Here is a 26374-nt window from a genome sequence, read left to right as displayed (position 1 = left end):
GAGTGTGGACTGGCTACCTCAGTACCAGGCAATTCGCATCTTACCTTTGAGCTCCTTGTTCCCTTTGAACCACCTGATGGTCGTGGCTGGTTTGCTGGCCATGGCAGTGCAGTTGACTTCAATCTCCTCACCTTCCACTGCAGTGTCTTTCTGGATATCGATCATCAGATTACGTGGTGGGACTACAAATTAAACATGTGTGCTTTTTAAACACAGAATCTATTTCTGGGCATATTTTTCTATTCACTAGAAACTAGGACCATTGCTCTCAAAAAAAGGAGATAGATAATAGACATTCCTGATGGGAATTTAAAACAAACTGCCACTGGAGGAAACAGAAGAAAGACAAAGTCATTATCAAATAAAGTGAGTTATGTAAAATCCCTTACTTTAGAATCTGTCCTAAAGTTATCTGATAAAATGACCAGTCTTCCACTCCTAAGTTATCAGTGACCAAGTTATAAAAATATAGATACTAGATTTGCTATCAATCGGTCATTAGAAAATTGACCAGAAAGCAGATATAAAAGCAAGAGGAGTACACACTATTGACATTATCCTCCTTATCTGGAAGTCTCTGAAAGGAATATTTCTCCTTAAACTCAACCCTTGGATTTCAATCTTCATATGAAAGATTCCAAAGTCAACCAGCAAAGATCAAAAACATGGAGTCCCGTAAAAGAATCACTCCCCATAAACATACACAGAAAAACTGTGCCTCAGAGCCACTTCCATTTAATTCAAATTACTTATAGAGATCTAGAATATGATCTTGACCTCTGATGGATGGCGTAGTAATAAAATCCTTTAGCTATGAAGATGTAGTAATATAGGAAATGCCAGTTAATTTGTAATGATTTTCTATATTCTGAAATCTAAAGCTACAAATTTTGGAAACCAAAGGTGAAAAAGACTATTGAGTGTTTGTAGGCTAGATTTCTATCTCAGAATTAAAACCACTCTTCTCTAAGCATATTAAACATATATGTAATAAAATGATTAGAATAAAATATTTGGGGGCTAAAATGCTGAATATCAAATAAAGAGTAATGATGGTGGTTGATAAAGAAAGCACGTTATCTTTTCGGAAACTGAGTTGACAATGAAACTTCATGTAAGTGCAACTGTATGTCAAGACTGAGCTTCTTGAAATAAAAATCAGTAAGAATACTGAATTCAGCAGACTGAATCTAAGAATATATGTCCTGACCACCATGAATAAGCAAGGACGATTCTAAGACTTATGATTAATAAGTTTCTCGACTCAGAAGAGAAACAAGAAATTAAATATGTATAAACATGCCATCCTGATGATCAAGTTGAATAATAAATCTCTGATACTGCTTCAATAAATTATGGGATTAAACCATGTATTTGAGATTTCCAACTGTTCTAGTCCAATGTGAAAATTCTACCCACAGGAAGACTTTTACACTGAACTGAAGCAGTTGAAAATTTCTATATGGAAAAGGAAAAGCAAAATGATCTGTTGTTTATGATTCTCAGCAAGAGAGTTGGTAGGCAGAGTGTAACTATTAGAGCAGAAGCAGGCCTCTTCTTTGTTCCCTGTATAACCGGAAGCTAACACAGCTGCTCAACTGGACCTGTTGATAAAGCGATGTGGCCCCAATGAGCAGTTAAACGTGGCGAAGAACGACCCTAGTTTACCTTTTAAGAAAAAATAAGCATAAAGAGAGATAGTCTAACATCCAGTTTGGAGTTGCACATCTGCCAACATTTTAAGAGACAGAAAGGCAGGTATAAGAGTAAATGGCCTAGAGGGGTGGGATAGGGAGGGTGGGAGGGAGGGAGATGCAAGAGGGAAGAGATATGGCAACATATGTATATGTGTAACTGATTCACTTTGTTGTAAAGCAGAAGCTAGCACACCATTGTAAAGCAATTATACTTCAATAAAGATGTTTAAAAAAAAAAAAAAAAAAAAAAAGAGTAAATGGGATGACTTTGGCTAGCTATTTCCTCAACGCAGTTTATCCTTCCTAGATGACAATCACGTAGGTTAAAGATTTTCATTACACGTATCTAGATAGCTGATATGGAGTACACAGAGAGACCAGATGTTTACGTCCCACAAATACCACTAAATTTCTGCGTGCCGTGTAATAGGAATACTGAAAAAAATGCTTTGTTAGAGTAAATGTCAGAGGAAAAGATTGTCCAAGCCTAAAGAACATAAGATCTTGGTGAGCTATGAGGAACAGAAGAAGAGGCTTAGATAAAAAGGGAATAACTAAGGAGTAAAAGAGCTAGGAATGTCCTCCCAACAAATGTAGGGCTGAAAGTCAAACAGTATTAATTCTTTTCAAGGTCCAGGCAGAAATAAAAATGGATTGATGAAAATAATTTCTGATATTGACATGTGCAATGATTTTCAATGAGAAATGTAATTGAGTAATGTAATTGATGGGATACTACTCAGTTTAAGGAAACTCAAATTGAGTATGGGATACCCACAGAAGGGGTTCTCTTCGGATGAGACAAAGAGGGCAAATAGCTAAAGGTATTGTGTAATACACAAAGCTCTCTTCCTTGGAAAATACTACAGGATGGGATAGAGCAGATTTCAGTATGCATGGATAACTTTGGGAGAAACACTTTGATGGTCATTCTGTGGTAACCTGGGAATCTTCCTGATGGGAACAGATCCAGGAGTTGTTAAACGGTTCCAGCAGATATCAATTGTCAGGTCTTGATGGCATTAAGGCTCAAACATAGTCTTTGTCAGATATTAGTTTTCTGCGTGTTCCTGGGTATCTTTCCTTCATCCTCTCCTTTTTCGTGTTGAGTCTGAAGATACTGGAGAGCTCTCTCTCCTCCTCACAGGCTTCTTCTAACCTCCACTAGCAATTCACCTTCAGTGGTATTTCTTAGTAGAGGAAGTACTTAATTCTCTCCATCAGATGGAGAAGGTCATAAGGAGGATGGCATGTTCTTTTCACATTATCAATAATGTCTGCTAGTTCAAAGCAAGGAAATGGCAAGTGGTATGTATAAATTAGGCCAGAGGAAAATTTACCAATGTCTCTTAGATTTTGTTTGGGGGTTGAGAGTGTGAATGGCAGCAAATAGGTCCTTATCTAGATTACCTGTTGCTTGGTTTTTTGTTTTTTTGTTTTTTTTATAATGAAACTCTCTAGGAGTTAAGCCAGCATTTTTTAAATTTATTTATTTTTGGCTGTGTTGGGTCTTCATTTCTGTGCGAGGGCTTTCTCTAGTTGCGGCAAGCAGGGCCACTCTTCATCGCGGTGCGCGGGCCTTTCACCGTCGCGGCCTCTCTTGTTGAGGGGCACAGGCTCCAGACGTGCAGGCTCAGTAGTTGTGGCTCACGGACCCAGTCGCTCCACGGCCTATGGGATCCTCCCAGACCAGGGTGCGAACCCGCATACCCTGCACTGGCAGGCAGACTCTCAACCACTGCGCCACCAGGGAAGCCCCTGTTGCTTGGTTTTATCCATGTTAATACCTCCTCTACTGCAGCAGATATAATCTACACTTCCCTAATCCTTCCTAGTGATTCCTGTACTAATGCTAGCTCCTCCTGGAGAGCTGACATCACCTGTAACTTGACAGCCAAGGTAGACATGTGGAAAACTTCAAAAGTGTTGGAAAATATGACCAGTGTAGAAAAATAAAGGACTTGTTTATTGTTGAGAACATCCTGAGAAATGGCTGAATGACTTTTTCCAAGTCCGTAAACAGTTTTCTCAAGATTGTGACCAGTATTACTGATCTTTACGAAGTTTAGAAGAAAAAAGAGTCAAATGTAGTAGGAGTTGTTTGGTTTACAAATATAAAATAAAATGTGAGTCATAATGGTTCACTGATATAAGTTATAAAGTTAACCTCTCTCAGATTTTTTTTTAAAGCAAGAAAGCTACAGAAAATATAAATGAAGTGATTTAAGTCTATCTTTCTGAAAAAAAAGGGGGTAGGACAAGAAAATCTTAAAGTTTATTTTGGTCTATTCATTCTCCCGTTTTTCCCTTTAACTTCATAATGTCTACTCAAATACGAAAGCGGTTAGTAAGGTATCAAAATCCATTTATAAGAAAAAAATGAATTAGAACTGCTACTAACCAGAGAATACACTTATACATGGTCCACGAAACATACACATTTAGTGAAAACTGCCTGCAGCCATTAATGAAAATAACCAAAGATATACCTAAGGAGGTGCATAGAGATGGAAACCTGGATAAAAGTCACGTAGAGGGAAATAGTAGAAAATAGCAAAGAAATGTTGACGTTCTTCTTAGCTAACCTCACATCTACAAGAGTGCTAATTATAAACATTACGCCTACAACATAAAAAAAAATCAGCAATATCAAGATGAGTCACGTTAATTACAACGAAAGAGGAGACTTAAAGCTGATGGGTATGTGGAATCTCACTCTAAGACCCTTTAAAATAATTAGGTTCTCCTGCTCCTGGAATCTTAAGAGTGAACACTAATCTTAGAGGGACAGGACTGTAATAATATTAGCTACTATTATCAGTAACTATACTAATGTTAAAGCAGCCTATTCTCTCTCTCACTCATCTCCTCTCATGAACAGCAGTATGATCTGGAGAAAGAAACAAACTCATCACAAGTGGAAGGAGTGAATGAATATCCTAAAAGGCACCCAAATGCACGCAAAATATCATAGGGGAGTTTTCAGTTTTTACACGGATAAGATAATAAACATAATAGTAACTAACAAATACCCATCTCTATGTCTTATAATTATGCTGAAATTTTTGCTGAATGCTTCAAACAACTAATAAAGATGCATGCACTAAAATGAGCATCTTCATCCGATCAGGAAGTTTGACAGCTGTGTAAGTACATATGGGGTCCTTTTCAGAGGACCACAGACAGAAACGAAGACGACGCTAACGGATCATTCTTCATTCATTATAATACCTGAAAACTCTACACCTTAGGGGGAAGCTTTGAATATAGGAGTATCAGTGGAAATTGTCAGATTTTGGAATATGAAAGACTCAAGCACTGATGACAACAATTTGACTCCGTCAAGGAATCCTAGAATAAATTCAGTGGAAGGAATATTAAATGAATGCATAATATCTGCAAAAAGAGCATCTACCCGTATTACTTTCAAGTATATTTAAGTTAATGTTTCTATACAATACAAGCAAGGAACCTATTATTTCTAGAATAATCAGACCTCCAAAAGGATTACAGGCATAATGCTTCTCAAAAGCCTAGTGTTGGGTGTATTCAGTCCAACTGGCCCAGTCTAGTGGGTCTGAAAACAAATGTACCAAACACTGAAAACTGACAGGCAGTAACTGCTTGTCAAAGACCAGATACACTCCTGCAAACAAAAGAGGTGCACCTTCAGGGAGAAAATCTTGAAACAGCAGCCTTCAGAATTTTGTTGAAAACAACCTAGACTAGAAGACCCAGAGGTTCTGAGGCAGAAGAGTAAGGTCTGTTTCGAAGTCTAAGATTCTTGATTCTCACCATGTGCTTTGTAACCTGGGCAAGATGGCTAACCTCTATCATTATCATCTCTTTCTTTGAAATAAAGACATTCATACTTAAAGGTATATGTAGCGAAACATTCTGAAAATGCAAAATGCCGTTAAGTATATTCCATCTAATTGCCGTCACTTTCATGGACACACCATAAACAACGGTGGGTCAGTGGGAAGATGGCCTATTTGAAGTTTATGCAGCTGATGACTTACTCCAACAAGCAAACAGTGTTTCAAAGATTTCTCCAGAAAACTTTCGGTACATCTGCCAAATTCCAAAACGGTCATCCCAGCCAAACCTTCTACACTTACTATTTCTGCAGATCTAATAGGGATCAAAGGCGCAATTAGAGATAAACATGTACACATCACCAAACACAGACCACAGCAGAAGCAACATGGCCAGATATGAAACCTGACTGTCTAAAATCAGTGTTCCTCTTATCAATAACATATATGTAAGCATTACGGATATGTTTTAGTTTAATGAATTAAAAAAATGTTCCCTATTACAGCTGTGTTTAAATAAAGTAATGAGGCAGCAGATCAATACATACACCCATAAATACATATATGTTCACACACACTAAGCAAAAACATCCTTCATATTTATCTTTCCCCTTTAATCTTCATATCATTACACTGAAAAGCTGCAGTCTGCCGCCTCAAATAGGCTTTGATTCGTCATCTTTCCGAAGGTGTAAATCAGAGATCTTGCCTCACGCTATAGTGTAGGTCCTTGAAAACTCAGTTTCAAAAATCCAAGTTGGCTGGTGTTAGGCACTGGAGTATATGTTTGTCTAAAAGGTGACTAGTTCAGACCACCTTCACCACAGGAATATCTGCTGACTCTATCAAAACATACACGTGGAAACCTGGCTACCGGGATTCTGCTGAAAGTCGCAATCTAGCCATCGTACGTGAAGATACTTAACCCGCTAGAGGTAGAGGTGTACCCAGCAGCCAATCCACAGTCCTTGCTTATTATCAGCCTTCTCTCCCTAGAAGCTCTTCATTCTTTTACATCTAATGGTTGCAATTTGTGGCAAAGTATGTGTTCACGGGGTATGATTTTTACCGCATAATCTTGAGTGGGAGCAATAAATGAGGCAATAAGTCAAGCCGAAGAAAAGGAGATCAACAGTATTAAACGAGATGTAACTCAGAAGGGAAAAGCATTAAGTGGATTTCGTATCAGAGCTCTGCCACAGGGTGCAGATGTGGTAGCCTGTTTCCCCCTCTACTGCACAGAACGGAAAAAAAAAGTCCCGGTAGTTAGAAGCAACGACATTACATGTGGTGAGTGATTCATTCGAGGGCTCTAAATTCTCTTGATCTTTGCTTCTGAAGCTTGAGGGTTGAAACCCAAGAGCAGGTGAAATCTAGAAAGCCTGCTGATTGCCATTCCTTAGAGTGTTTGGTAAAATAGGCTATTTTTAAAATTCAGCAAGATGGGCGGTGAGTCTTTCTAAAACAGTAAAATTTACCCTTAACCTTTTCCTAGCTGCTGGAAGCCATCTGGCAGTAAGTGCCACCCCCTCGTTTCCCAGGACAAGCCCTGGTGCGTTGCTTACCCAGGACAGTGATGGTGGTGTAACTTTCCTGAGGGGGGTCAGTGTAGAGCTGGCAGAAGTATCTTCCTTCATCAGAAATTGAGACATTTGTCAACGACACTTTGAGTTCACTGCTTGAAAAATTCAGCAGCTGGAACCTGCTGTCCTTCAAAGCTGGAAAACAAAACACAGAGTTAGCGTTGTGAGAAAGACGACAGTCTATTTGCCTTCCCGAGGGGAGGCAAAAGGCAGGTGACTAGAAAGGCAGCTACAGAGCAGACACACGGATTAAGTCTTTCTGCACCTGGTGGGTACTTCTTTGTGCTTCTTGAGTTCCTAGTTAGGGCTTCTACAATAACTGCTTGTAGACACATATAGATCCCCGCCCCAAAAGGAAACTCACACACATGGGTGTGTGTGTCTGTGTACACACGCATATCCCTTGCTGTCAGTTTTGAGCACTTATTCATAAATTGTTTCGGATCTTCTATCGGAGACAGGCAGAATGAGGACAGGAGGAAAGGACAGGCAATGAGCCCCCTTTGGCACTGAAATTTCAGGGAGTAGAACCTACAGGCTTTTAAATTGTCTCTAAAAATCTGAGGCCTTAAAAGAAATAGAGGTTCTAATATTATGAGAGAAAATTTTAAAAAAGCATTATTAGTAATTTCAAAAGCAAAATGAAAATCATTAAAAAAAAAAACTTTATAGCAAAACAATCCAATTTAACTCTGATGCATCTTTGCGTTTGATGTGGTTTGAGGTGGTACTGCCAAAAGTCCATGGCCTGGGGCCTACAGGGGCCTTAGACCTGACCCCATTTTCTAACTGCATTCAGCTCCACGGGGATGAAACTGATTAGGCATAAAGTAGGAAGTCAGAGTCATCCCAAAAGTAATGTATGTGGGCTTTTTATTGATTTCTAATATTCACTTTTAAAAGCCTTATATTAATTTGGCAAAGGCTAGATCAGTACATACTAATGACAAAAATTCATTCTAACAATGAGAAGCTGGCTTCTCTCCTTTTACCCTCCATAGTCCTCTTAATGTTCCTTAGGTTTATAACTCTTTCCACAGGTCATGAATGTTCTGAGGTGTTGGGGAGAATGGGGACAAGTGGGCAGGAGGCGACATGCCTGACACCCGCTTTGGTTAGGCACCAATGCTCTCAAATCACAGTTTTTCAAAAGACCTGATTCTTGCTCTTGCCAAACCCTGACACCCATTTGAACCATTGCTATGATATACAATTAAGTTTCGATTACTGGCTTTTGTGATCTTACATTTGGAAGGATTTCAGCACATGGGCACCTCCATCTACCACAGGCTATGATGACAGGAGATTTGGTTTTGTCTTTATAGGCACAGATTGCCTAGGAAACTTCAGTCTTCAAACCAAACAGATTACCTTTGAGAATGCTATATTTTCCTTGCTTTACCCTATTTGAGTTGTTTGTGTCAGCTAGGTATTTGGGACTCAACGGCAATTCACCTTGAATTACTACAATCAATTCCTATTGCAAAGGAAGACTGTCTTACTTTTAAAAAAGGACCATTCAAGGTTTCTATTAAGTAGGAAGATTATGATTGCATGCCTCTTCTTCCCTCTGAAGAACTGATTAAACTTTAAGCATCTATCATTAAATTAAAAAGAAAAAAAAAGAAAAAAAAGGAGGCCTTGGCAATCTCTTTATCAAGATAACATGTAGGAAAAAAAGTTGCCATCTAATGCTATAGAGATGGACACTTACGCCGGAAGTCCCTGAAATAAATGGTCTGTCTGTTGGGATTCAGTAGTTGGATAACAGAGTCGTCACTTTTATTGACCTGGCAGCTGATGGTTGCAACTTCTCCCTCGATCACTGTCACATCTTTTGTAAACAAATTCTGTCCATCACCTTTAAAAAAAGGAGAAAAAAATTCCATCAATTAAAATTTGGTTAATAGGATCAATTAAAATGAGAAACAAGAAGTGAATTAGAAAATAGACACGATGGGAATTCCCTGACGGTCCAGTGGTTAGGACTCCGAGCTTTCACTGCCAAGGGAGCGGGTTCACGCCCTGGTCGGGGAACTAACATCCCACAAGCTGCGCGGCCAAAAAAGAAAATAGACAGGAGTAGCCACATTTGGTAAGGCTCACACACCTTTCTCCATAGTCCACAAAACAAGTCTATTAAGCTGAGCTAGATCTAGGGGCAAAATACAACTAAGCCTGGAATCAACGTGCTGTCAGAAGTTGTGATGTCCACGCTCCAGCCTCCAATGTTTTTACTAGCCAAGTAGTTTGCTGGAGAGGTACGGAAAGGTAAGAGTATTGGCCGTCATGAGGAACAGCAGCTCCCACAAACGGAGTAGGGGAAATACGTATACATCATCCTTCCTTATCTGCGGGTTCGGCATCTGCAGATTCAACCAACCACAGATAGAAAATACTAAAAAAAAAAAAAAAAAAAAAAAAAAAAAATTCCAGAATGTTCCCCAAAGCAAAACTTGAATTTGCACGACAGCAACTATTTACATAGTGCTTACATTGTTTTTACCACTATTTACATAACATTTACATTGCATTGGGTATTATAAGTAATCTAGAGATGACTTAAAGTATACATTTTATAGAAGGGACTTGAGCCTCCTGAGATTTTTGGTGTCCGTGGGGGTCCTGGAACCAATCCCCCATGGATACCAAGGAATGACTGTACTCAACCTCAGCTCACATGCCCTTGAGCTATTTGGTCACCTCACAGAAAACTCAAGGGGTCACTTAATAGAAGTAGGTAGGAGGGCTCAGTAAACAATCTCACCTTGTTAGTGGCTGTCAAGATTCCCAAAGTATAGGCAGTTCCGTTATTTATTGCGTAGGGGTGGGGACCTGACTGTGACCCTTTGGAAACTCAGTAAAATCCTGGGAAGGCTTACAGTTCACTTTGTTACTCTGTTCTCAGAAATACATCTTCATGACTCACCCAAAGCTCCAGGCAGTCCTGAACCACGTCTCTTCTACAGACTACCCCCTTCCAGCCATTTAGAAAATCTCTTACAGAACATGTCAAAAAGTCTAGGCTTTCAGATCCACTGATATCTGGATTATCTCCAGATCTGCTCTAGTTTGTTACTTCTAAGATAAGTGACAGTAGCCAGGGCCCCTCATAAATGTCCTAAACGATCCACAGCACAGGTAGGAGGAGAGGAGACTTCAAAAGCAAAAGATGAAATAATTGTTGAATGTCCAATTCCGCACCGGGCATAGCAGGGGATTTAGCAGTAGAAGACATTGTCCTAGCCTCTAAGAAGCTGCAATGTTGGTGAACACTGATCCCTAATTCCCACTTACAGAACAAAAAGTATAATATAGGCAATAGATACAACGGTCAATCAGGGAGGGGACAAGAGAGATTGCTTTTTAGCTGTAAGATTTTAGGCAAACTATTTAAAGTCCCCGAGACAATGTCTCGTCTGTAAAGTGGGGATAGTAATTAAAAGCTATCTCACAGAGCTGTTGGGAGGATTAAGAAAGATAATCAGGGACTTCCCTGGTGGCACAGTGGTTAAGAATCCACCTGCCAATGCAGGGGACACGAGTTCGAACCCTGATCCGGGAAGATCCCACATGCCGCGGAGCAACTAAGCCCATGCGCCACAACTACTGAGCCTGCGCTCTAGAGCCCGTGTTCCACAACGAAGAGTAGCCCCCGCTCACCACAACTAGAGAAAGCTCGCGCGCAGCAACGAAGACCCAATGCAGCCAAAAATAAATACATAAATAAACAAATTTAAAGGAAAAAAAAAGAAAGATAATCAATGTAAAGCATTTAGCACTGTGGCTACCTTTCGTAAAACTGAATAAATGGTAGCTGTTATCATCATCACCACCATCACTTCTCTAGATGTCAAATCCCAACTAAGCAACTGTACATGTTGTGATTAGTGTGGATACAAGAATGAAAGCTCACAGTCCCTGCTCTCAAGGAGCTCTCTGTGTAATTATATATCAACTCAGGGTGGCTTATTCACTCTCTAAAAAAAACCTGTCACATTAAGAAACAAAGGTCAAAGATAAGTACTATGCTAAAAAAAAAAATGAGACCGCATAAATAGAGACGCAATTTGAGTAAATGGAGGATTTCCACCTGCTCTCATATTTCTGCTGAAGGATCCTTTTTTGGCGGGACACAGTGGGGAAGTGCGAGAAGGGACGTCTAAGATGGCTTTAAGCCAAATCCACCTAGAAATAGACCAGCCTACGGGAGAGGATTAGAAAAGAGGCGACTAGAGGGATAAGGAAAAAATTATTAGAGCCACAGATAAACAAAAATTCTTGATCCTTGAGGAGCAGAGCAAAATGAAACCCAACCTTGAGACCTCTGATCCAGGGAAGTAACCTGGGTGTGAGAACGAGGCCCACAGGGCTTGTAGCAAGTGAAAAGGTAAATCCAGCAGTGAAAGCTTAGTGGGCTGAAGAGTGTTAGAGAATAATAACAAAGAGGAAGAGTGATCAGAGGAGACGAAGTCATGCTTATTTTTTCCTCAGTGGGTCACCGTGACAAACACAGAATTCAGAACCCAGCTGGGGGGAGCAGTTTATTCCCAGATCTGAGACTAAAACAAGGGAAAGGGAATTCCTGCCAATTGAGCAAGCTTTTCAAGGTGGTTTTGCTGGCCCTGGCAGAGGTCTGTACAGAAAGGACAATACCCTATTTCCTCAGGGTAACCCAATCTAGTAAGGAAACATTAAACTGCATGATTCAAAAGCTATTCTGTCTCAAAACATGGGACTTGCCTTGAGGAGATTAGACTATCAAACCAGTCTACCGGATTGTGGAGGAGATTTCTTCTACCTAAAGGAAGTTTATTAGCAACACAAATAAGAATCTTCAGCTTATAAAAGGAACACATGGAAAGGCTACCCAGTGAAAGGCCTTAATCCCTTTGGCCTTATAGATCCTGACTACCATCTTGCAGATGCTGGGACTTAAAGCCAAGTGCAATTCAATTAAGCTCTAATAGAATAGTTTCTGTGGAAATAACCATCCGCTCTAATTTTAGTCTTTACTCAGAACCCTAGTATATTCTGTCTGTATTCATATTAAGGCTATAAAACATTTGCAAAGGAGACAGGAGCAGAGGAGTTGGCTGTGATTTTGTATTTAAAGCAAGGAAAGTAATAAAACAGAACCAGAGGGACTTTTTTGTTTGTACGTTTCTTAAAAAGTCTAAACATTCTTATTTATTACTTATAATCAAATAATATAAGACCAGATCCCTTTAATGTGTCATTCCTGAATAAATCATTCAGGTAAAACTTTTGCCATCTGCAAATGTTTGCCCTTGCTGTGCTCTGGCACATAACAGGCTCTGCAAATCCATGGTGGTATCATCATCATTACTGTATTATTTTTTGAAATTGCTAAGGCCAACCTAAAATCCAGTGTCTCAGAAAATGACAATTCCTAGCTATGTTAACATGGTTACGATACAAATGCTAAAAAATTATAAGTGCTGAAAGATATCAAAGTGCCTTGACTGATGGTGGTGGCCCAAGGATGTCACTCTGTAAACAGCACCAATAAATTATATGGGTCAGCTGGACAGTAGTTATATTACACAGAGCTCCATACTTGGAGTGTCATAAGATGGCTGCAATGGAATAATAATGACCTATTTATTTGAGGCAAAGGAAGCGAATGACAGTGATGAAAATATGATATGTATGTCAGTACTCCTAACCGCCTGAAGCCTTTATGTAAAAATAATTTCTGCTCACGTCCTCAACTATTTCTTCCAAACAGAAGGGCGCACTGTCACTTGATAAATTTCCCCGTGAAACAGATATCATGACAATTAGGTTGTTACAAAACACAATTTGATGTGTAGCAGAAGGCTACAAACAGGTAACTTTGGTGCCTTTCTTAAATAATCCATTTAAAAAACCCTTCCGATTTTCTAAAATTCAATCAGCAGATATACCGTCAGGGCAGAAATAGCACACGTTCTGGGCAAAAGAAATCAAGTAGGTACCATATACTGTAGCCATTAAATAAGGCTGTTATCAACAAGGTAATTTATTTTAAGGGTGGAACAACGTCTGACACGTATAGACATCTTTGACTGCTCATTGGTATATGTGGGTGAGGTTTAAGAGACGGAATCAAACTGGCTTTTAATTTATACCAGCAACTGTATTCCCTATAACTTCCCTATCTGCCCCACAAATTCTAAAAATAAAACTCTGGCATTAGAGAGGCCCATTCACTCGCAAGCAGGTGTCCCAAAGTACTCTAGAAGTTGCCAGGACATTCATTACAAGGAAGAAAAAGCATATTACCTAAAGCAAAAAAAAAAAAAAAAAAAAAAAAAAAGATAAAATTTATTTTGATGATCAGTAAAGACCATTTCAGCTGAGTTGGTTAGGGCTGGAGTGGGGCTGGGAATGCAGTGGACTCAGAAATCCTCCATTAATTCAATCATCAGTTGACTTAACTCACCAACTTACACAAAGGTCCAGGATTCTTTCCTGAAACCTCATTTTGTTATAAACACTATGTAAATGCATTACACAGAACACTAAGCCCGGGTTGGAATCTATTTGACCAACAAGAGAACTGCCTGAAGCGGGTGATGGGGCAAATCTTCGAGCAAGAAGCTGAAATGAGAAATAGCTCAGGCACCGGGACTTGGGGAAGGGAACGTATGTTGCTCTGACGCCAGGCGTTGTGTTAGTGGCTTCGCACGCTTTTCCTCCTCAAACTCCTGGAGTTTTCAATGTCCCCACTTTAAAGATTAAGAACCTGAGACACGGAGAAATTGAAATAAGCTGCCTAATGGAATTCAGCTAAGTGGCCGAGCTGGTGTTTGAACCCAGTTACATCAGCTTCTCCAGCCCATACAGTTTGTACTTTTTAACCGGCCAACCTCAAGATTTGTTGCCAAGGTTCTACTGGCTCTGCCTTGGAAAATTTACTTGTTTTTAAAAAGAGGGTGATTTCCCTATGAGCAACTTCTGATTTTTTTTATTTCCATAATTTACCCAGAACACAATTACACACTTCAAGATGAGAGAGAGACTGTCCTGAATGTAAAACACCTTGTTTACTACTGCTTCCTTCTTTTAGCACTCGGCACACTGCCCCTGGAGAATGCCTTTATTACCAGTGCACGGCCAGCGTTTGCCAGCACGGAGAGCTCTGGCCCCCACTGCCTGTCTGTTAATAAATAAAGCACTTCATTTACACCGGGGAAGTCTCTCCAGTCAAGTCTATAATAAAAGGGCAAGTCACAGTTGGAACAGAATTCGGTTTATACTATGGCAACTATGTAAACTCTTCCTGACTCCGGAGGAGCACCAATGACTCTTTACTGGGAAGACAGCTTGCCCAGAGAAAGAGCAAATAAGGTCCCCTGTTCTACTCCTTCAGTTGCAAAATCGTATTAGGGGAACCTTTTTTTAAATCCTCTGCTGTGTGGAAGACTGAACCTAACATTAAATCAGCATAGTCAGGTTGTCTAAAATAGGCAAAAGTCCAACCAACAATACAGGCTGTCCAAAAAAAACCAACCAAACCAACAAAAAAAATCATCCTGCCAATGATTAACGTAGGCATTAAAAAAGCCACCAGAGTTATCAAAATTTTACACTAATTAAAGCTTTGGGGTTATTAATTCTTCCCCTCCAAATGGTATCTAAGTTGAGACTTTCTAAAGAGGCAAAAAACTTGCATGTTTTTGAAACACTTATTTCTTAGTCGTATGTGAGCCCTGTGTCTTAAAGCTTCAAATGGCTTTTCCCCCATTCTCATTTCTGTTGGATCCCATTTTTACAACCATATCAGTTACGTGCCCAACTTGAAAGAGAAACCCCTTACCCCAACCCAAATACAACCACCATCAACAGAGGCACTGCAATTCCTGCTAACGTTTCTGAGAGCTAGCCTTAGAATTGAGTACATTTCAGGAAAAGAAAAAAAAAATTAAGATTCTGTTGAAACCCAGAGGGAGAAATCTTTCTAACTGCACATGTTCCTCCAAGTCAACGTAAACAGTGTTCACTATAAATCATTAACAAAGCCATTAAGATTTGATTTCTATCTAAGCAATTATTGTCAGCATATTTCGTACACTTCCTTTAAAAGACTCAAGCTTATCTTTCAATTCATTAAACTGTTCCTTGCATTTACAGAGTTTTATATCAAATCAGAAACCTATTTGAATTAATAAGAATTACAGTAAAAGTAATTCGAAAATAAATGATTTGAAGTTCAAGCCACAAAAGCTTTTGATGAAAGAATTTAGTCCCCTTTAAATATTACAGTAACATTTTCAGTCATCCAATGTGCAAATAAAAGACAGTGAGAACCTGTGTCGAAAACGATGGGTCCAGGGCTTCCCTGGCAGTCCAGTGGTTAAGACTCCACGCTTCCACTGCAGGGGACTCAGATTCCATCCCTGGTCGGGGAATGGAGGTCCCACGTGCCGCGAGGCGCGGCCAAAAAAAAAAGAACCGAAACAGAAAACGATGGGTTTATCAACCGTGGATTAAGGTCAAGGGTGAGCCCTCTTCAACATAAATACAATTCTTTATTTCAAAGAGAGACAATACTTCAACCTTTGTGAATACTAGAATATTTATTTAAAGTCAAAAGCATTCAATCTGCCTGCTGTTTACAAAGCTACTCTTAACCTTTTTGATCCCCATCCATGTTTTGCTGTCCCAAACAGTAAAGTCGCATTTGTTGACTGTCTGCTCCAAAAACTGTCTACTCAATGGTCAAAATAAGTATGAATGCAAATCATACAGTTCATAAGCTGAGAGTTAAAATAAGCTAAACCAACTCAATAAATAACTGAGTGGGTAAGAGTGTGTGGCATGGACCAAAACACTTCCTTTGTGTCACCTTCTTCTTCATAGAACCCTTGTGGAAACAAAGGTCAACAGAACTAAAAGGAACCTCCAGATCAACTCTCTCATTTTATAGATAAAGACAGTGAGGCCCAGGGAGGAGATATGTAAGTCAGATCACATGGCATTTATGAGGCCCCATCTCCTAATGGCTCATCAAGGTATTTCTATTCTTGGTTATTTCTAAATAACATTTATTGATTTGCTTCTAATTACAAAAGCAATATATGCTCAAGGTTTGTTTGTTTATTTATTTATCTATTAAAAGCTTTGTTTCAAGTGTAGTATTCGTAACACTTTATCCTATGGCATGGAGATGGTCAGGATCTCCTAAGAATCTCCTGTAATATAATTACTGCTGTATCACTTGAACTTATAGAAGGAAAAAAAAAAATATTGAATTTAATCTAATCTCCTTTTATAATCAGTAAAAGGTGAGGCAAATTTTTGAATGGCAAGTTAAAGAGTAATCTTCCCTCAGTGCTGGTTTTTTCTTCAATTAAAATTGTTGATTTCCCCTGAATACAAAACAAAAAAATATCATCTGACACACATTAAGCAATTCATGAATATTCTGTATACACATTGTTTAGTTGACTAATGGCAAATTAACGTTCTCTATTTTAGCTTAAACACATACTATAGGTATGTTTGATTAGCATTGAATTCCAAAAGCTGATTACTATGCATGCTTTGATTATGTAATTACATAATAGAGTATAATGGCTCCTTTGGAGTCATTATGATCTATATTGCAAATATGTTTCAGTTTTGCTATAGTTTAAATATGTTGAGATGAGAGCTCATAACAAGGCTCCACTTTTTAGTCTTATCAGCTAAATGGGCATTTCCCCATTCATCCCAACATCTCCTTGACACCAATTAAGGCCTATTGTGTCAAGCTGCATACAGTTTTCCGAGAAGTTCCCTTTGTTTTCTCGGCATTCAAAAAAGGACATTGATTTTAAAAGCTGTATGATGCAAAAGGCCTGGTTTCAAAAAAAAAAAAAAGGCTGAAATTCCATCCGTCATCCACCCTTTGAAAGGTCTGCAAGGAATCACATCTAGTTCATTAATCACTGTTCAGACAACCACAAGGGGGTTAAAGATGGAATTTCACCTTTAACTCGAAAATGCACACAAAGGAGGGACAGCCAAGAATACTGATGCTCACATTGTGAGCACTGTGATGCCACAATGCGTTCAGCCACACCAACTTACACAAAGGTCCAGTTCTGCAAATCTCATGTCTTGCAATATCCCTTCTAGAAGGGGTAGCTCTGAAAGAGCACGGCCAGATTTTGCCTTCAGAGTTCCCAGACCCAGGTTTTGATGGATCTAAGGCTAACAAAATCGACCTAGTGAATAGATTTTGATAATTCCACCATCACCTTACAAATTGGAAAGTTCAGGATTTAAAACAGGACAAAAGTTATTGCAAAGAACGATGTCAAGATTCTCTTGTCCAGAGAGGCCGCGATAGTGAGAGGCCCGCGCAACGCGATGAAGAGTGGTCCCCGCCTGCCACAACTAGAGAAAGCCCTCGCACAGAAACGAAGACCCAACACAGCAATCAATCAATCAATAAATAAGAACGTGAATTTCTTTAAAAAAAAAAGATTCTCTTGTCCCCGTGAAATCCTTTAATCTTGTGCTATTTCATTTGTAAGAAGATCTGTTTCTGCTTTTCTCTTCCAAGAGAATGAGCTTTTTATACCATGCCAAACCAAAGGTGACCGGAGTCTTAACTTTAAAGACCAATAAGCATCAAGCTGTTTTTACCTTTGGGTCTATTGGTTTTCAGCATTAAGGCTGAAGAACCGCGGTCAAGCAGTTCAACTGTATTGACTGTTGGTCAATACAGTCCAACTGGTATTTACATATAGGATGAGAACCTCTTTTGTGAAAGGAAACATTGATTAGATGTGTGAAAACTCTTTTCCAGGAATACTGTGACAAAAGGAAGTAGTTACAGCAGCTGCGCCTATGCTATTTCAGTTTTAACCATCACATTAGAAGCCTTCCTCTTAAAAGACTGAGCTCAATAGGACTTTTTAATCAGAGCCCACAGCACTAAGGGGGCCAAGCAATTATGATGCTTATGATCTGAGCTGCCTGATCCCATAAAGCGCAGAGGTTCAATGCCCTCTATAGAATGTTTGTGGGGAGTGATACCCATCCACTAAACATGAAGATCTGAATTAGCTCTTCCATTAAAATCCACTTATCCAAGAAGCGAAGGCAATCAAAGAAAGAGGAATATAAGAATAAACCATAAAAGATAATAATAATCACTGAATCTTTTTGCTCTTCACACTGAAACGTGAAAATCCCAGACTTTCTTCTCCTCTCACTCCTTTTCATAGCTGGACAGCTTTCACGGCCTTTTCGTTCATCAAAAAGATAGCATCGGGCTTCCCTGGTGGCGCAGTGGTTGAGAGTCTGCCTGCCAATGCAGGGGACACGGGTTCGAGCCTTGGTCTGGGAAGATCCCACATGCCGCGGAGCAGCTGGGCCCGTGAGCCACAACTACTGAGCCTGCGCGTCTGGAGCCTGTGCTCCCCAACAAGAGAGGCCACGATAGTGAGAGGCCCGCACACCGCGATGATGAGTGGCCCCCGCTCGCCGCAACTAGGGAAAGCCCTCGCACAGAAACGAAGACCCAACACAGCCAAAAATAAATAAATAATGAAGCTTTCATTAAAAAAAAAAAAAAAAAAAGATAGCATCTTTTTTGGAGAGAAGATAGCCTCACCCTGAAGAAAAACTTCCTCCAGTGGACAGGTTTTCTGAGAATTAAAAGAGAGAGGAAAAAACAGAGCCCCCGAAGTAGGAAAGTCACTGTTTTATTTGCTTGTGAGATGGCTCTGAAATCACCTTGAGGAACAGTCATTTTAAGCCTGCTAAATCTGCTTAGAGGCTCTTGGGAGAAAAGAGGCTCTTAAAAAAAAATTAATTAAAAAATAACCACAGCCATCCAACTTGGACCTTGGAGGAGAACAATCTGAATACAGAGGCTTCTTACAAAACTAATTGTGTTGGCAAAGCAAGGAGTTTCTTCTCAATGGATTTGATTCTGTGATGCTCGTTTATGGCAAAAGAAGAATAAAAGAACAGTTTTATATTGCTCTGCTGCAGTAGCAATTCCAAGCGGGGGAGTGTTCCAGCATTTCAAAATACATTGTCTCTTTCAGACAGAGCCTGCTGAAGGCCAACTGTTGATCTTCTGCACCAACCACTTTGCTAATGAACTGATAATATGATATTCCATTCCCTGGGATATATTAAATGGCTACTTTGCAGACTGAAAACTGGTTGTACAATTCTGCTGTCCATGAGCATGGACTATTGGGAAAGAAAATCACATTCTAAAATGGATGCACTGTGCAGGTAGAAGGCAGTAACTGATGAAGCACAGACCCTCACACCATCCAGTGAGATGGTCACTGGTCCCAAAGTTACCTGAAGCCTGGGATAATGGGAATGGACGACTTTAATTCATATAGAGAACTATCCACATTTCTCAAACCGTGAGCTATTCATAACGAAAACAAAAGGTTTAAATGATTAAAACTCAAAATACGCATTAAAATATTTGAAAATCACAAAGGACGACACACGTATTAGGTTCTACTATTCCTATGAAGATTTAAGGGAACTTGGACTTCTTCCTTACCCGGGAAGAGATCTTGGTAGCCAAGCCATTTACTATACACACTGCAGCAGCCTCTGGTGAGCCCTCACTCTGTAAGAAAATATAATGTTGCCTTTTTTTCTAACCAAATGAAAAGAAATTCACAATTTCTGTCTCAAAGCTATGGAGACAGCAGACTCTACTGTGGTCTCTTCTTAACGGACACTTCTCAATTTCCCTACATTCTAAGCATATTTAGAGATGCAGATTGTTTACAATAACTGCCCCTCTACAAAGTGCTTTAAATTGAATTTCCTTACAACCCTTAAGCTCAAGTCTCAATGGAGATGGCACGTGCAGTTGTCTTATTTTTTATACCCTGCTTTTAAGCACCCAATTTAATATCATCTTTCCCTTTGATGAGAGATACCATTATTAAACCCGGGTCACTTGCTTCAACTTACTAAAAGCTGATTTTTTTTTTTTTCTTTACGTTTGCCTCCAGGGTGTTAAAAGACTAACAATTAGTGTAAGATGTTTAAAATCACAAAGCTATCACATGTAACAATGATTACTACACACAGAAAAGAAAAGGGAAGTGACTGCCTTTCTCCACGTCTGGAGGCAAGAGAAACACATTTCTTTTCTAAAGCGTTCATTATTATTTTAATTTTTTTAATATCAAGAAAACTCCCATTATTTCTGGAGGCAGCATTATTTTAATTATCTGTATGACAACAATAGCTAAATACTTTAAAAATGTTTTCTGTGTGCCAGGCGCTATGCGTTGTTTTTTGTGTTATTTTATTTAATCCTCACAACAATCCTATGTGGTTCAATATCTTATCATCATCCCCATTATACAGATGAGGAAACTGAGATTTAGAGAGGTTAAATAAGTGGCTGGAACCAATATCCAAACGTCCGTCTATTTAACTCTGGCACTAGTCACAATTACAGTATGTTAATGAGGCTTTATTTTATGATGCTAAAAGAACGCTGGGGAACTAATGGAAGAATCTACTGTATCTGATTTATAAGAGTTAGGACTAAAACTAAAATAATACAGCTTAGAAGGAATTTGAAGCCTATCCATCAGCAATCAGCATGTTCCAATATGTGACAGCGACATAATTAGCTCTATAACCAGAGTCCAAATACTGGTCCTTTAGTATTTAGAGAGAGGATCTCTGTTCTGCCGAATGATTCCGACTCCAAATGCAGTTCAACTCCAACTTCAGGCATTTAGAGTGTCTGCTTCAAGGGCATCCATTAGTACTGACAATCTATGTGACTGAAATTTGGCTGTAATAGCAGTCTCTCTCTACATCTCCTCGTTCATTTTTCCTGCCAACAAGAGCCATTGAACACCTTCCAAATTTAAAGCTTAGAGCCGACAGGACAAGCAAGTAAGGATATCAGTTGGAACACATCAGATATGGACTCAGAGTGAATGTCAACCTCAACTGACATGACTACAGAAACAGAAACCGGGGAAATGGGAGGGGATAGATGTTTCATATTCTTATTCTAGAGAGTATTCCGAGCGTGTGTAATATGGTTTGTTCAAGAAACAGCTGTAAATCCATGATAAGCATCATGCTGAATAATGTGGCAACATTCAACTTATTCACATCTCCTACCAGGAATCCAAGCAGCCTTGGACTATTTTATGAAATGACAGTTTCTTAGCTGGAAAATTGGGTTCTGTGACTAAGGCCCTTATGGTGAGTTATTCCCTCTATTATCCGTCAGTCACAAAGCAAGTGGTGGGTTTTTAACCTCTGGGCTCTTGAGTTGCTGGCCCCAGCTGAGTCTGAGAAGAAACATATGAGTTAGAAAGCTCTTCTTAAGCCAGGGTTTGATGAAGGGATTGCATGTGGAGAGTGGCCAAAGGAGATTCCAGATTCTACTTTCCTGACTGCCGAGTCCCCAGCGGAAAGCCTGTGTCAGTCAGAGGGGCACTGCAACTATCCAAGGTGGTGCCATTATGAAAATAACTTGATTAGTTATCATCTGAATGTGGGCTGCTGATTAATCATCGTTGAAATTAGAGATATGTGATAAGGACATCACTTGTACCTTATTTTCACTTAAGAGGTCATCTAAGGAAAATGAGACCATAAAACTCGGAAAACAGGAATTTGTGCTGCAGTTCTGAGCTTACTGGTGGTGAAACCGGGAAAAACTCCGAATCTGTTTTCACATTTTAAAAAGGGTAAATGGCATCTCTCCTCCGAGGTTATCATGAGAATCGAGTGAGGAAATGTGTGTAACAGTATTTTTCAAGCTCCAAAAATGCTAAATAAAGGATATAATCTTTTCCTTCTCCAGTTTCTTCATTAGCATCATGGCTATCTCCATGCAGCCTCTGTCTATAGTGCTAGGACCTTCTTATGAGCTTCCATGACCTGCTGGAATTTTTTTTTTCAATTTCAAAGCTTTAGCTATCATTCTTTTCATTCTAAGGCTAACTAAAAAAGCACAGAGTAAATTAAAACATCTTCATCACTACTGTTAAATTGCAAACTAAAACCATCCTCAGTATGAAAAGTATAAGGTGAATAGCAGATGTAGGCAAAGGAGTGGACATTTAAAATTAGGTTCAATCTATAGCACTACAAACATGACTTATTTTCTGTTTTCCCTCCTTTAATTATACGGCCATAATTAGTTCAGTGAACAATTTCCGTGTTCTAAGGTTGTGTTAGGTTAGTCATGTAACACACAACACCCCTGCTGGAAAACCTCAACCGTCAACACCTCAGACATCAAGTTACTGAATAGCTGTTCCACAAAAGTGAGCTTTCCATATCATTGAATCTCTCTCTGAAGGCCAAAATTAAAACGAAATGAAATGAAACAAAAACAATTTCCACAAAGCTTGCTGACTTGCCACTTTCTTTGTCCTATGCTCCTATTTAAGGAGGATGACATGAGTTAATGACATATGTAGGACCATGTGGCCCTTCTCTAAACAATCTCAGCTGTCAGGCTTGTATGTGTCCTTACTGCTTCCCTCCAATGCTGGCTGTCACTTCTTGAAGATAATTCCTTCCTTTATTACTAAGTGCAAGAGCTTTGAGAAAGCTACTGGTGCTAAGACCTTTCCTGCTTACTAATCCAGGATGTTTGAGGTCTCTAGAAACCTAACCTTCACTAGTGGTGTGTCACTGTGGCATGAGGGGGGTGTAATTTCCCCCTTCACTTGACACTGGAGGAAAGAAAAGTGCACAGACAAAATTTAATTAACAATAATATTTGGCTTAGTTTGACAATAATACTTTGACACTAATGGATCTTCTTAGGTAAAAATACACCTTTGAACGTAGGAAGCAAACCAATAAAAAAATTGGTGACTGACTCTAGTTTGTTTTTTAATGTTATTATTATTAGTTCAAACCCATCTATTACTAAACTATGTATAAAGGCAGGTAAACTGACCATGGAGGATGCTGCAGGATCTAGCTGGAAGTCATTCGCTTTCCCTATGAAGCTCTGATACCGCCCCACGTTCCTAGACTTCTGGCTCATGGTGTGTTGTAATTGTCAGTCTTGGCACTTATTACACTGATAGTTCTATGGTCATTTATTTACAGGGTGGTTTCCTTTTTAAAAAAATTTTGATCTAGGTTCAACTGCTAGCACTGCCAGTTATTAGCTAAACCTTGCAAAAGTTACTTAAGCTCTTGAAGTCTCAGGTTTTACACATGTAAAATGGGTCTAAAAATTATAATTATTGTATCTCCTTGAGAACAGTCATACTATCTTCTTCATCTTTGTATTCCCAAAGCATAATAGAGGGTCAGTTTATAGAGCAAGTGTTCAATCAATGCTTGTTAGGGGAGTTACTAAGACCTTCACACTGAGGCACTCTCATTTTTGGAGACAAGTCTCTTAACATCAAAACACTAAGTTGTACCCATATCCCTCATTAAATATAATTGTGAACTTCAAATGAACTTAATTAAGAATTTCCTTAATTTTGCTTTTGAAACGATTAATTCCAATTGTCTGTTGTATTCTGAAGCTAACCATTTGCTTTTCCATGGCTCAGACATTTTCACAAGGTTGAAAAGAAACAGCCCTAGTGCTGTGTCTCCAGTGGTCAACACAGCAAACAGCCCAGCTTTAAGAGTCCCTGATGTATATATATGTATTGCTTTTTCTTTATCCATTTGTCTGTTGATGGGCATATATACAATGGAATACTACTCAGCCATAAAAAGGAACGAAATGGGGTCATTTGTAGAGACGTGGATGGACCTAGAGACTGTCACACAGAGTGAAGTGAGTCAGGAAGAGAAAAACAAATATCGTATATTAACGCATGTATGGGGAACTGAGAAAAATGGTACAGATGAACCGGTTTGCAGGGCAGAAATAGAGACACAGATGTAGAGAACAAACATATGGACACCAAGGGGGGTAAGTGGTGGGGGTGGTGGTGTGATGAAATGGGAGATTGGGATTGACATGTATACACTAATATGTATAAAATAGGTAAGTAATAAGAACCTGCTGTATAAAAAAACAAATAAAATAAAATTCAAAAAAAAAAGTTCCCGATGTTGCGAGGGAGACAGACATGTGTACGTACAAGGACAGCACAGTGTGGTGAGACTCGTAAGCCACAAGGATGCTAATGCACTATGGGAACCTGGAGAAGCCAGGAATGACCCTCTCAGGATGGGGGTGCAAATTCCAGAGAGGATGAAGAAGAGACACTAGAAAGAAGGATCATAGTGTGTTTAGAACAAAGGGAAGACTGTGATATGCTCTGAAGAGTGCCAGGAACGGATGCTTTCTAGAAAGGTCATTAGGTCCAGATATTGAAGGACACTGTATGCCAGGCTAGGGAATTTGCACTTTATCTTGTAATTAATAGGGAGCCATTAAGTGATTTTAATCCAGGGAGTGATATGATCACACCTGTGTTCCGAAAGATAACGTCTGTGCAGAGAGGGAGGGAAGACGGGAGGTGGGAAAAGGCTGGAGCCAAGAAGATCAGTTAAGAGACTTCAGCCACAGAGTACTCGAAGCTGATAAGAGCCAGGTAAGGGAATCCGGAGGGGGGACGGCAGAGCTCAGGGTGGGAGGAGGGAGAGTGAGGGGGAGTGGGGAGCCCTTCCAGGTGAGGCACATTAGTGGGCTTTCAGCTCCGTTAAGGGGGCCCTGGGTATTCCTCAGTCACCTCTGCTCCACTCCAGTTAGTGTCTAGTGGCCTTCTAAGGAAGGACCAGCAGAGAGCTAACTTTCAAAAGGGAGCTGGACGGCAGTTCACACACCCATTCTCATCACCACTGCTGGTCACCACGGAGATGGGTTTTTGCAGCCTCACTTGTACCAAAAATAGAATTAGGGTACCTGGGTGTCCCTCCACCCCTGCCACCCTCACCCCCAATAGAGCCTTGCTAGTTCAGTGTGGTCGACCAGTAGTTTTGAAAATCCCTGCGAGATGATTAAAAATGACTCTCAAATCACACCAGACTGACTGAGTCAGAATCTGCATTTTAACAAGAGACTCTAATCATTCATATGTGCATTACAGTTTGAGGAGCTCTGGCCTAGAGTACAGTAATACTCTCATGATCATAAACATTGAGACTGATGGCTTAACCAAGGAAGATCACAGAAAGAAGTGTGTTGTTCCTAGACAACAGGTTTCAAGGAAACAGAAGTTATGGCTGTGCACATAATTGAATCAGTGAGTCAATTATGAATTGACTCATAATCAATTCATAATTGATTATGAGTGAATCAGTGAGTCATGGGGTGAAGAAGAACGTGAATCCGCACCACCAAGTGAGGCCCGTCTCCAGGGAGTAACATGGCTTCTGCAACTTCTCCTTCTGTAAAAACCGACTACAAGTTTGCATGATGATGCTAAATTGACATGGATCGTTCATGAAGTCAACAGGAACTAGAACCTTGGGTTCTTTTTCAAGTTTCACAGAACCGCCACTACACAAATGAAAAATCCTCTCCCAAAGCAGCTAGCTGACTGCAACCAAAGCAAATAGATTATTCTGCATTCAGCTGCAAAAAAAACCCCGACTTTTTCCAGCTGGTGCTCCCACACTCAGTGGGTTTGTCAGTTCGCATGCTGCACTCTGGTTAATTTTTTCTTCTTTGGTTTCATTGTTACTGTATGTTTTGTGCTCGTGTGTGTTGAGCCAGTGAAGACAAAACAACAAATAGGGAAATAAAGCAAGCAGTTCAAAATGAAAACTGAAAGAGGCAGCCCAGGTTTGTTATGAAAGCGATGAGATTCAACTATACAATCTGAAGGGAGGGGGAAAAAAATCTATACTACCCCATTACAGCAGACTTTTTCACTCTGTGTCCAGGACATAAAATTTGCTGCAAAAGCACTATTTACAATAGCCAGGACATTGAAGCAACCTAAGTGTCCATCGACAGATGAATGGATAAAGATGTGGCACATATATACAATGGAATATTACTCAGCCATAAAAAGAAACGAAATTGAGTTATTTGTAGTGAGGTGGATGGACCTAGAGTCTGTCATACAGAGTGAAGTCAGAAAGAGAAAAGCAAATACCATATGTCAACGCATATATATGGAATCTAAAAAAAAAAGGTTCTGAAGAACCTAGGGGCAGGACAGGAATGAAGACACAGACGTAGAGAATGGACTTGAGGACACAGGGAAGGGGAAGGGTAAGCTGGGACGAAGTGAGAGAGTGGCATGGACGTATATACACTACCAAATGTAAAATAGATAGCTAGTGGGAAGCAGCCGCATAGCACAGGGAGACC

The 26374-nt window shown here is 39.8% G+C and overlaps 1 protein-coding gene across 3 annotated transcripts in view; it reads right to left on the bottom strand.

The window, feature by feature from the left end:
* Window positions 1-26374, bottom strand: part of CADM1 (cell adhesion molecule 1) — a 330596-nt gene that overhangs the window by 54927 nt on the left and 249295 nt on the right. For all 3 annotated transcript variants that reach the window (XM_061203807.1, XM_061203808.1, XM_061203809.1), the window contains exons 2-4: window positions 8813-8959; window positions 7081-7233; window positions 45-182 (exon numbers count right to left, since the gene is read on the bottom strand). In XM_061203807.1, coding sequence (XP_061059790.1) covers window positions 45-182; window positions 7081-7233; window positions 8813-8959 — 438 coding nt within the window. The remainder of the gene's footprint in view (window positions 1-44; window positions 183-7080; window positions 7234-8812; window positions 8960-26374) is intronic.

This window comes from Eubalaena glacialis, chromosome 10, assembly GCF_028564815.1.
Source record: "Eubalaena glacialis isolate mEubGla1 chromosome 10, mEubGla1.1.hap2.+ XY, whole genome shotgun sequence".
Taxonomy (NCBI): Eukaryota; Metazoa; Chordata; class Mammalia; order Artiodactyla; family Balaenidae; genus Eubalaena; species Eubalaena glacialis.
This window is presented reverse-complemented; position numbering and strand designations above follow the sequence as displayed.